We start from the raw sequence: 12,236 nt of genomic DNA, 5'->3' as shown, positions 1-12,236 counted from the left end.
CCCCACCTCCATCACCATCAAAGAGTCGGTACATTTTCATGTCACAGCATTATACATGCTTTTCATGGAATTGTGTTGCTAGGGAGCAGTTTGGAACCTAGCTTATGTCCTGTCAGTTAGGGTTGTCCCCATACCGGTATCGATATCAGAGCCGATACTGGCCTATTTTGCTGTACTCGTACTCCCCAATATTGACACTACGGCATGCGACGTGACATTAACCTGAAAGTAGCAAGCCAGCGTCAGGCTCACACACACAGCTGTTGATTAATTCATGCAGAGAAGCTTCACTATAACACAGGGGTGTCCACACTTTTTTGAATGGGAGCCAGATTAGATAATGTGAAAATACCGGGGGGCCAGCTGCTTCTTACATATGGGTTATGTAAAAAAACAAAAAAACAAAACTAACAAACAAAAACATACAATTCACTTGTACTCTAAGTATTTTGTTTACCATCTGAAAACATTAGTTCTTCCTGCATTGTAGGAACACAAGTAGGAGCAATTTGTTGCTACTTGGTGCTTGTCTACAAACTGTATGATAGTGCTGTCATCGTTAGGTGAATGAAAAAAATGTGAATTGAACTTGCTTGATTAACCAATACTGTGTGGAGGGCCACATAATATAGTATATTTTCAGAGAAAATAATAGATTTTTCATTTTAACACATTCACTGCCAGCCTTTTTTTTTTACTGTAGGTAGCTTTTGCCAGAGGGTTTTTTTGAGGATTCTGGCTCATTTTACAAGAGCCAAGGATAATTTTCTGCTTGGACTTTGTGAACACAAAGTTCACAAAAGTACTAATAGAATGTGTGCTTTCTCTGTCTAAAAGAGTTAGTTTGTAGAGTTAGTAGTTATGTAGATATTAGCCGTTGAGTACAGCATGGTTTCAGCGTCTGAGACAAAAAGCTGAGATAATCGCAGTTTTGTGAAATTCAATATCAAACAGTCACTTTAACCATTTATTTTTGGCATCAGTGAGACATCAGACATAAACAATATAGTTCTGAACAGTAATTTCCTCCATAGCAGCACCCGCACCCCCTCTCCTTACAACTCCTCCCTCCGTGGGCGTGTCTGGTGGATTTCAGCAGCGTTTGTCAGTCACAAGCCAGTCTCTCCTGCCTGTCTGAGCAGTGAGCAGCAGCCTCACTCTCTGGCGGCCCCTCGTCGGCGAGCGTGGATGTGGCTTAATCCGTTCTTGGATTTTCGGTTGAGAGCTTTGACGAAGCCTTGTGTGACTCTAGGCTTTATGCTGCGCGCTTCAAAGTGTGCTTTCCACCCAGTCCACCTTTGGAACCCCCCACCGCCGTGCACCCGTGTGAAAGGTTTTCGCCTACAGTATGAGAATGAGGCTCGTTCGCTTCTGGGTCCTCGGTTGAGCTCAGCTGGAATGCGTGCGTTTCTGGCCAAACAACACTCAATAGTCTGAGCACCGTCGCCACTCAGTGGGTCGGCGGAATGGATTGCACACGCCCGGCGGCTCTAACAGTATAATAGAAGATGCAAAAGGGCCAGATCAACGATCCACCGTCAAAAAAAAAAAATCGATTCTGAAAACGTGTTAACACGTTGTTGGCAGTCAACAGCTGGATTCTGAAAACGTGTTAACACGTTGTTGGCAGTGAATGTGTTAAAATCGGTCCGCGGGCCGCAATTGGCCCCCGGGCCGGACTTTGGACATGACCTCCTATAACAGCATGTTTGTTTACATCTCTGCCTGGAGCGCTTTGTGAGGAGAAATAAAAAGCTATCGGGTCAGTAATACAGCCTGCACCGCATCGCTCCCCCATTCACTGTCTGACTCCACGGTCTGACTGCATTAGCTGCAGTTAGCCGTAGCCTGCAACAAGCTACAGAACTTTCTGTTCAACTTACTGGTTACGGGGGTACGGTGGCGCAGTCGGTAGCGCTGTCACCTCACAGCTAGAAGGTCCTGAGTTCGCTTCTCGCCTGGGACGCTGTGGGCGCTGGAGTTGTGACTCCCCCATATCTTCAGTGCCTACTGCCCAGGTGGGCTATCTCGTCGAAAGGGCCTTTCTGTGTGGAGTTAATGTTCTCCCCGTACCCCCCAGGGGGTTCCTCCGTACATAACCCCCCAATAAAAACATGCAGAAGATCGTCATTCGACCAGTGACGACAACATCTGAAGTTGGTCCCCGGGCGCTGGAAAGAAATAGCGACCACTGCTCCTGGCCTGCCCCCTGGAGGAAAGGACAAGCCTGGATGGGTTAAATGCAGAGGACATATTTCACCGGCCACCGTCAGCATGAGTGTGTGTTGTGGCCGCATGCATGTGTTCAAGTGTTCGTGTGACAATAAAGACGGGCTTGTCCGTCTGAAATCGTGGTTACCATTAGTAGCTCTTCTAGCAGACAACACAGTGCTGTGGAACAAGCAAGGCTTACCAGAGCATTGCAATACTTGCTAAGTGTCCCGTAATCCATACTGCCTTAAAGTTTAACGTTTAAAGTGTAACGTTATTCTCTGTGAATTTCGCAACAAATTTCACAATCTCACTTCAGGGTTTGTTTTTGCCTTCAAAATAAAAGCACGATAAAGTTCATTTTTACAATAAAGATTAAAGTAGTAATCTAACTACGAGACCCAACATAATGAACATAAGAACACGAGGAACCTCTAGTTTAATGTTTGAATGAAAATAGACCAGCAGAACAAACACAAAGGAGATGCACAGATATGTGGTTTAAATGGTTGATACATAGCATACTTCTTTATTTAATGGGAAACCTTATTTCCTTATTTAATGGGAAACTGTTTTATAAGGCATCAAGAGAAGAGAGATTATCAAGTATAGGTGATACCCATTTGTGAAATTTGTCTTGTGAAAACTAGGTAGGCTACTTCTACAGATATACTAAAGAAAATGACTAAAACCCATAATCTTGAAAAGTTCTCTTTTAATTAAACATAAGGCATAAAAAAACACGTTTGTCGACCCCTAATTAAATACTCTGTATCGGTATTCGGTATCGGCAAGTACCCAGATGTCAGTACTCATACTGTACTCGCAAAAAAGTGTTATCGGGACATCCCTACTGTCAGTTATTGGACTAGCAAACCCTACAACAGGAAGTAAGCTGGATGCAATTTAGAATGTTTATGTTGTTGATTAGAGACCGTCTATACATCATCTATATGTAGGATGTTGAAGGTTGAAGACGAGGACTGTATCATCAGCATAGAGCTTTAGTTTGATAGGGAGCTAACGTCAGTATCACATATTATTTATTTACTGTACTGGTAATCCCCATGGAGTTAACATCAAGAAGAAATGATTCTGCACTTGTGGTTTTGAGGAAGAATATAGTTATTTTGTCATTTTTAATTGTTTAACTGTGTTTTCAATCATCAGTTATGACTCCAACATGGATGACAGCAGAGACAACAAGAAGAACCGTTTCTCCAACACCATGGCGTTCATGGAGGAATACCTGAACAACGTCCTGAACGACGAGCTGCCCTTCCACAATGAGGAGAAGAACAAGCTCACGTACGAGGTCGGTCCACCACCGCTCTGCTTCTTCTCTTGTTGTGAAAAGGAAAGGAGGAGAGAGAGGGAGAGAGAGAGAGAGAGAGAGAGAGGGAGAGGGAGAGAGAGGGAGAGAGAGAGAGGGAGAGAGAGGGAGAGAGAGAGAGAGAGGGAGAGAGAGAGAGAGAGGGAGAGAGAGAGAGAGAGATGGAGAGAGAGAGAGAGGGAGAGAGATGGGGAGGGTGAGAGATAGAGAGAGGAAGACAGAGACTTGTCCTCACCTTTCATTCCACATTGAAGGGAATGTTACATTCAAGATTCAAGATTTATTAAGTGTCCCAAAAGGGCAATTTGGGTTGCAAAAAGCGTAATACAAAGTACATACATAAAAACAAATAAGACAAATAAAAACATTATAAGAACAGTCTAGAGCAGTAGTTTAAAGTGCAGCACAACAGTTAAATTGCAAATATGACAACTCAACAATCTAAAGTGCACAGTAGAGATATAAAGTGCATAGTAGCAAAGTGCAGTGTGGAGAGTGACTGCCTTCACTCTCGGCACATTTATGTTACAAGAAAGAGCTACAATGTATCATTGTATCAAATCACAAAGCAAAACCACGGTCCAGACCAAAGGGTAGAGAAAGTATATAAATATACAGATGTACTGAACCGTACCCCTAAGAATACCTCTATGGTTTGTGAAAAACCTGTTGGATATGACCTCTATTGACTTCACACAGCAGCAATCTTGAACATTCAGAGTGTGAAACTACAGATACTGACTGAAAAACATATTCCACAATATCAGTTGTTTGCCCATTTTGGCCCATTATTGCCAGCTACCTGAGTCTAGCTAGCTAGCTTGCTAAGAAACTAGCTAACTAGAAAGCTAGCGTGTAAAAGGGCACAATTTGACCCCCTTTCCCATTTATTTGCTTTACATGTTCACGATTGATATTTTCTCCGTTCTTATTTTTTTGGCTCTCGCCCCCCCCCCCCCCCCCCCTCTCTCTCTCTCTCTCTCTCATTCCCCCCCCCTCTCTCTCTCTCTCTCCCTCCTCCAGGTGGTGAGTCTGGCCAGACATTTGATCTACTTTGGTTTCTACAGTTTCTTTGAGCTGCTCAGACTCACCAGAACTTTGCTGGGCATCATCGACTGCATCCCCAACCCGGCTCACTCTCACACAGGGCTGCTGTTCCACGACGACGGCTCAGGTACTGTTGCTTCATGCTTTCTCACCTCCGGCATTCATGAGTGCTCCACTGATGCACTTTGAACTCTTCAATATGGGGGCGGGGGTGTCAGAGGTCACTTGTAAATCATTACTATAGGGCTCTGTTTACCCAAACATGTCTATACTGTATGGTTGCCCCAGGGTACCCCTCACAGACATGATATTATTCCCTCATCACATAAAACTATCTCCCACTGTCTACATTTCCATTTCAATTTGACAACTTTTATTGGCTTGAATGTTGAAACTATTGCTAAATTAAACGGTCAATGTAAATCAAACATGTTATTCATCGTGTCTCTCTATCTGTGTATCTCTCTCTCTCTCTCTCTCTCTCTCTCTCATTGAAGGGAAGAATGTGAAGCGCTCCATACATGGGATGGGTCAGATTATGTCCACCATGGTCCTGAACAGGAAACAGTCTATATTTGGTGGTGCAGGGGCCAGGGGGGCAGGGCTTGTGCTTGATGGACAGCGAGCCAGTAAAGACAGTATAGACAAGATGGACCTGACAGTAATGGACACCAAGCTGAAGATCCTGGAGATATTGCAGGTAACTTACGAATATAACTAGTAAACTAAACTAAATTAAAATACACAAGATACTGGAGATATTACAGATAGCATACTAATATAACTAGTAAACTAAACTAAATTAAAATACACAAGATACTGGAGATATTACAGATAGCATACTAATATAACTACCGTAGTTAACTAAACTCAGGGCGTTTTCACACATCTGCTCATCTGCTTTTTTCCGATTCAGGGGCTTATTTGAAGCAATTGTTGCATTTGTGCTTTGGTTCATTTATATTCACACAGGCATAAATCAAATGGTCCAGATAGCGTTGCCAAACCTGGATTGGCCAGGAGACTCCGGTGATAGCCTCCCGGGATGGAACAAATAATTCACAGAGATTTTATGAGATTATGTGTGTGCGTTTAGTAGGCCTACATTGTACGTCAGGTGCGCGAGGACAGAGACAGCGAGAGAGAAGGGGACAGACAGAGAATAATTTATAATGTATTTATTTATTTTATTTTTCTTTGTCTGCTATTACTATCATGGAGACTCAAGAGGATTACACATATGAACGCCTGTCAGGAATAAAATATTAATAATGTAATAAAACAGGCATTTCGAAGAAGACACTGCAATCAGACAATCATCACAGAAGAAGGCTGGCTCTGATGAACATAATAACTAATCTATCCTTAACTTAACATATGTCCTCTAATAGGGGTGTGGTGGACACGGACAAATAGAGGCAGGCCCAAATACAGGCCAGGAAAAAAAGAAAGAGAAAAACAATGGGCCAACACTGTATTTCTTTACGTTGAGCGGAGGCCACCTGAATAAATTAAGATTTCATTGCAAATAATGTCTCTAACGCTACTTTGACGGCTGCGTGGGACTGAGGGCAGTTGGATGAAAATCCGGGCCATCAGCCTAGAAGAATGTTCACTTTGAGCTACGGACGCTGCAAGAATTTCACACGTGATACTTGTACCATGGAGTGACAATAAAAATCTTGAATCTTGAATCTTGAATCTTGAATCTTGAATCTTGCTGAGACCCCACTCCTATTTTCAATGTGAGTCCATGTTAGTTTGTTCCTCTGCTTGGCTGTAGTGTGTTGCTGCTGTGTGTCAGTCACAGCTGCTCCCCCGACCGTAGAAGCTTCCATTATGATGCATTGTATCTGCCCGAAGCTTCAAAGCTGTAAATCTGCTCTTTGGGACGTACAGCTCTACTGAACACACACTGATTTAGTGGTATTTTAACATGGAAAAGGTTGCATATTACAGCCCTAACTGAACTAATCTACATCTCTCTCTCTCTCTCTCTGCCCCCCCTCTCTCTGTCTCTCTCTCTCGCCCCCCCCCCTCTCTCTCTCTCTCTGCCCCCCCTCTCTCTGTCTCTCTCTCTCCCCTCTCTCTCTCTCTCTCTGCCCCCCCCTCTCTGTCTCTCTCTCTCCCCTCTCTCTCTCTCTCTGCCCCCCCTCTCTCTGTCTCTCTCTCTCTCCCCTCTCTCTCTCTCTCTCTCTCTCTCTCTCTCCCCTCTCTCTCTCTCTCTCTCTCTGCCCCCCTCTCTCTCTGTCTCTCTCTCTCTGCACCCCCTCTCTCTGTCTCTCTCTCTCCGCCCTCTGCCTCTCTCTCTCTCTGCCCCCCCCCCCCCCCTGTCTCTCTCTCTCTGCCCCCCTCTCTCCGTCTCTCTCTCTGCCCCCCCTCTCTCTGTCTCTCTGTCTCTCTCTACCCCCCCCCCTCTCTCGGTCTCGTTTGCTCTCTCTGTCCCCCCCCCTCCTCTCTCTCTGTCTCTCTCTCTCTCGGTCTCTTTTCCTCTCTCTGTCTCCCTCTCTCTCTCTCTGCCCCCCCCCCCCCCCTCTCTCGGTCTCGTTTCCTCTCTCTGTCTCCCTCCCCTCCTCTCTCTCTGTCTCTCTCTCTCTCTCTGCCCCCCCCCCTCTCTCTCTTGGTCTCTTTTCCTCTCTCTGTCTCCCTCTCTCTCTCTGCCCCCCTCTCTCTGTCTCTTTTCCTCTGTCTCCCTCCCCTCTCTCTCTGTCTCTCTCTCTCTCTCTGCCCCCCCCCCCTCTCTCTCGGTCTCGTTTCCTCTCTCTGTCTCCCTCCCCTCCTCTCTCTCTGTCTCTCTCTCTCTGTCTCTCTCTCTCTCTCTGCCCCCCCCTCTCTCTCTGTCTCTCTCTCTCTCTCTGCCCCCCCCTCTCTCTGTCTCTCTCTCTCTCTCTCTGCCCCCCCTCTCTCTGTCTCTCTCTCTCTCTCTCTGCCCCTCCTCTCTCTCTGTCTCTCTCTCTCTCTCTCTGCCCCCCCTCCTCTCTCTCTGTCTCTCTCTCTCTCTCTCTGCCCCTCCTCTCTCTCTGTCTCTCTCTCTCTCTGCCCCCCCCCCCCTCTCTCTCTCTCTCTCTCTCTCTCTGTCTCCCTCCCCTCCTCTCTCTCATCAGTTCATCCTAAACGTGCGTCTGGATTACCGCCTCTCCTTCCTTCTGTCCGTCTTTAAGAAAGAGTTTGTGGATGTTTATCCCATGGCTGATGCTGACGCCACTACCAACATGGAGCAAGCAGGTACACACACACACACACACAGGCCAGGTGTTCTGCCGAGTTTTGCTCCCCCGCCGAGCAGCAAAAAAAAGCATCCCCACCTCACGGGAGCATACGTGTAATCATTTATACAGAAATGTAACTGTTTAAAAGTGATATCATTGTCTGGTAGACGTGACCTCCCTGATTTCTAAGTTAAAACAGCCCCGAAATATGTTGGGGATGCAATTCTCGGCCGGGATGCGGAAACGTTCACGGCAGGTGTCGCAAGCGCAAATTAGAGTCGTGCCAAAATCATCTGCGTCCCAAAATGCCTGCGCAAACGGGATTTGGGCGGTCTTAACTACCAGAATTATTCACAAGGCGTGGCCAGGCAATGCTGGGCATTACGTCAATCAAAACCAATCAGATTCCCGTCTTGCAATGGTTTGTTTGCGCGAGGCATGCAATATGCTGTAATTCTCTCCATGCGTAATAGAGTGTACTCACTCGTGCGAGGACAGAGAGAGCTTATTGACAGATCGTCTGTGGTGCCAACGACCCTCCGGCTTATGAAGGTAAATAGCCTATGTCCATTGTCCAACAAGTTTTCTCAATTAATTTCCCTCTTTGCGATGTGATAAAAGTTTCTCAGTTGATTGCCTCACTGAATTATCTGCTAATACCCAATTTTAGCAGCATAATTTGATGTCTTGGCGTGGCAAGGCTGTGCTTAATGACATCCAAAATGAATTCCACTTTCCACTGCGCAAATACCTCTCTGCGCTGGGAGCGTAGCCGTAATCTCCGTGCAGTGCTCCCAGCGCAGAGAGGTATTTGGTAAGAGGTCCTTTTCAAAGCTCTTAGCGCAAAGTAATTGCGCGCTGCTGAAGATAGGGTAACGCCATCTATCCCACATTTTAGCGCTGAAACGCCTGCTTTTGCATGGGGCAGCCAATGCCCAGTACAATTATCACAGGCATGCGCTTGTGTCCGCCCCCAATTTGCATTGCGCACGGCATTAAACGAGCGCAAACGCAAAATTATCGCTTTTGGGAAGATAGAGGCCAACATATTTTTGTCATTTAGCTCATCCTCCTATCCAGAGTGACTGAAAAGATCAATATCATTTCAATAGCCCTAGTGAGTAATCATATTACAAAGAACGGAGGGACAAACGGAGCTTTAGCTTTTCTCTCTTTCAAGATTCAAGATATTGTCACTCCGTTGTGATACAATTATGTACAATTATGCACGTGTGAAATTATTGTGCTGGGGGGCTCCATTACAAGACATAGGTAGGTACAAAGTCACAACAATTATTATGATTATTTTCAGTCTATTTCGCTATGAACGGTCCTGGGTGGAAACAGGCAACCGGCAGTTAGAAACAGGGAGGGAGGGTGTCATGGAAGCTCCCACGGTCTCACCACGGAAACTTGTGAATACAGTCAGGATGGTTGCTGCAGGAATAATTTCTGAGCTGCAGACACTTTTGGAGACACTTTCTGCAGACACTTTGGAGAACAAAATGCTAAATGTGATACATTTTTGATACATGCTATTGGTTATAAATCTGTCTCTGTTTGTCCCTCTGCAGCCACCATCAACCTGCAGCACATTGGAGAGCAGGCGGAGGCCATGTTTGGAGTGGGGTAGGTTCAACACCGTACACTGTTCAACACTGTTTGATAATGATCCATGTTCTTTTATTCTCAAATTGACACATTTGAAACATTGACATAGGTTTAAACTGTGGAATAAAAAAAACAACGCAATGTGAGATGTCACTTCTAGTCCACCTCTGATTGACTTACCCTCAGAACAAACTCAACCACAAATCAGAGGCAGTAGGGTGGGTCTTCAGTCAGACTTCACATCACTTCTTAGTGTAAACTAGTACTGAAGCCTCGTGTTGGTGGACATAAAGTACTCATCTAAACATGATGATTACATATTGCATGCTAAGGCAAGCTTACCGAATGACACTCAAATACAACAGGGCACATTTAAAGTGCAAACGCGGTCGTGAATGTGATTAACGTTATCGGGCGCGGAAGCGGGAGGTTGCGCGTGGCTTCTGCACGTCAGATGGAAACTTGGATGGAAACATGGAAGTGAACCGGGGAAAGTGACAACAATACAACTGAAAAACAACTAGAACTGAAGTGAAACCTCAGCTGACACAGGCTTTTTCACGCTCAACGTGCAGCTCAATCTGACTAGTTTGTCTCTCCCTGCACAATAGGTGAGACTTGAGAAGGTGGAAAATATATTAATTAGAATTTTCTTCCCCAATACGTGTACATAACTACAAACTACAATTACATTATGTAACAGGCCTGTATTTGGGTTGTCCGTGTCCGCGCCGTGTCCCTCCCAAAATGGCCAGGGGCCACCTTTTAATTGACTACTACCACTATTAGAGGAAATGTTGATCATTATTTTATCAATTGTTGGGGATGTTTAAAACACTTTGTCCATGTGTGTGTGTGTGTGTGTGTGTGTGTGTGTGTGTGTGTGTGTGTGTGTGTGTGTGTGTGTATGTGTGTATGAGCGTGCGTGCATGTTTGTGTGTGTGTGTGTGTGTGCGTTCACAGGAAGGGGAACAGCATCCTGGAGGTGGACGATGAGGGGGGACGCATGTTCTTGCGGGTGCTGATCCACCTCACCATGCACGACTACCCCCCCCTGGTGTCAGGAGCCCTGCAACTGCTGTTTAAACACTTCAGCCAGAGGCAAGAGGTGCTGCACACCTTCAAACAGGTACACACACACACACACACACACACACACACACACACACACACACACACACCTGGTCTAGGGTCAGGCCAGACATCTAACATCAAATGACATGTGAGCAAGGCTTTAAAAAGGCAAAGAAGGGTGCCATTTATTTGACAAATGCATAAATATTACAACCGTTTATTTGTTCATTTAAAAGGGGATCCCCATTAGCTGACGCCTAGACGACCAGTAGTCTTCCTGGAGGCCAAGTCAACAATACACATTACATAACAGAAAAAAGAATCAAACAAAATGATAAAACAGAACAGAAAAAAATAAAACGTCAAATAAAAGCAAATAACAATGTGACTAAAAGAAAAGAATAGAAAAGAAAAAAAGGCAAAAATATAAAAACTAAGACAAAACAATATTGTAATCATAAGAAACGGACTAAAAGATATATAAGTATCAAAATAGTCTATTTGAGTGTAAGTAGGATCTGCTGGGTCCTGCGGGCTGGCTCATAATGTGACAAAGCAACATTCTTAAAGGGGCCATAGTATGCATTTCTTAATTTTGTATCATATATATGTTGTTACAATCTTGGATGGTCATATTAAACATGGGCTAAGCTTCAAATAAATATGTGAAAGTGTTTTAATGTTACCCCCATGAACCCCCCCTCCCGCCCATGAACTCTCGTAGACGAGATGACATGGATTTATGCCGATTTTGTGCGAGAGCCATAGTTCTAGTGACGTCAGGTAGGACTTGTTACCATGGTGATGCCAACTTTGCCAAGCCTAGCCCGGGCCCGCGGCGCGCGCGCCCTGCCCCTCCCTTCCCTGTTCTGACATTCCAGTAGACTGCCGCGACAGTGTAATCACAAGGGATTTCTGCATTCTGGCCGCATTTCAATCTAGTATTAAACATACTATTGGTTCATGTTGGAATAAAAACACTGCTTGTATCGATAAATATGCACCATTACTACTACAAAATGAAAAAATAATTTTAAAAAAGACCGAAATAACAACTTAAATCGAGTTCTGTTTAGAGGGGGGAAATCAGCGTCAGGCTGCCTGGAGGAAAACGGCACACCAAAAAAATCGTCACTCCTCGCCTTTGAGAGTCAATCTCAAAGGCTGTGAGGACGCTGTGTTTGCTGCAGCCAAACGTGCAGTGTCCCCTCCGTCTCTCTCTCCCTCTCTCTCCGTCTCTCTCTCCCTCTCTCTCTCTCTCTCTCGTTTCAGACAGAGGGTGAACTGAGGGGGGCAGTGAGAGCCAGTACAAGATAAACAATGAGTTTTTTAAACTATGAATGATGCAATAAGTTACTCTACTGGAGGCCAACAATAAAATAATAATACATTATATTAGCAAAATATGGGCCCTTTAAAGAACTTAGAGTTAGAGCAGTGAAACACGCTCACCCTAACTAACCCTCAGACAATTGTCCAAGTCCCTCTGATCCGAGTCCCAAGCGAGTCTCAAGTCAATTGGTCCCGAGTCTCAAGCAAGTCCCAAGTCTTTCCTTTTGTCGGCAAGTCAAGTCAAGTCAAGTCACAATGTTATTTCAAGTCAAGTCTCGAGTCGAGTCACAGGTTATGTCAAGTCGAGTCACAGGATAGAAAAAATGACAAGGCAGAGATTATTTAGGCTGCAGACGTGCGCGTTCACGTTAATACGTGCTTGTTGCCAAGCAACACACTTCTCTCAGACGAGCTCGAGA

At 45.1% G+C, this 12,236-nt stretch overlaps 1 protein-coding gene across 1 annotated transcript in view; it reads left to right on the top strand.

The window, feature by feature from the left end:
- The window catches only part of itpr3 (inositol 1,4,5-trisphosphate receptor, type 3), a gene marked incomplete at its 5' end in the record, with an annotated part of 192,045 nt that overhangs the window by 88,902 nt on the left and 90,907 nt on the right, over positions 1-12,236 (top strand). The window contains 7 exons of the mRNA XM_083657123.1: positions 1-24; positions 3,382-3,526; positions 4,568-4,718; positions 5,089-5,291; positions 7,696-7,816; positions 9,375-9,429; positions 10,375-10,540. The exon at positions 1-24 is cut by the window's left edge and continues 228 nt beyond it. Of these exons, the coding sequence (XP_083513249.1) occupies positions 1-24; positions 3,382-3,526; positions 4,568-4,718; positions 5,089-5,291; positions 7,696-7,816; positions 9,375-9,429; positions 10,375-10,540 (865 nt within the window). The remainder of the gene's footprint in view (positions 25-3,381; positions 3,527-4,567; positions 4,719-5,088; positions 5,292-7,695; positions 7,817-9,374; positions 9,430-10,374; positions 10,541-12,236) is intronic.

The sequence above is a fragment of the Poromitra crassiceps genome, assembly GCF_964638095.1.
Source record: "Poromitra crassiceps genome assembly, chromosome: 20".
Lineage (NCBI taxonomy): Eukaryota > Metazoa > Chordata > Actinopteri > Beryciformes > Melamphaidae > Poromitra > Poromitra crassiceps.
Note: the sequence above shows the minus strand (reverse complement) of the source record. Positions and strands in the feature narration are given on the sequence as shown.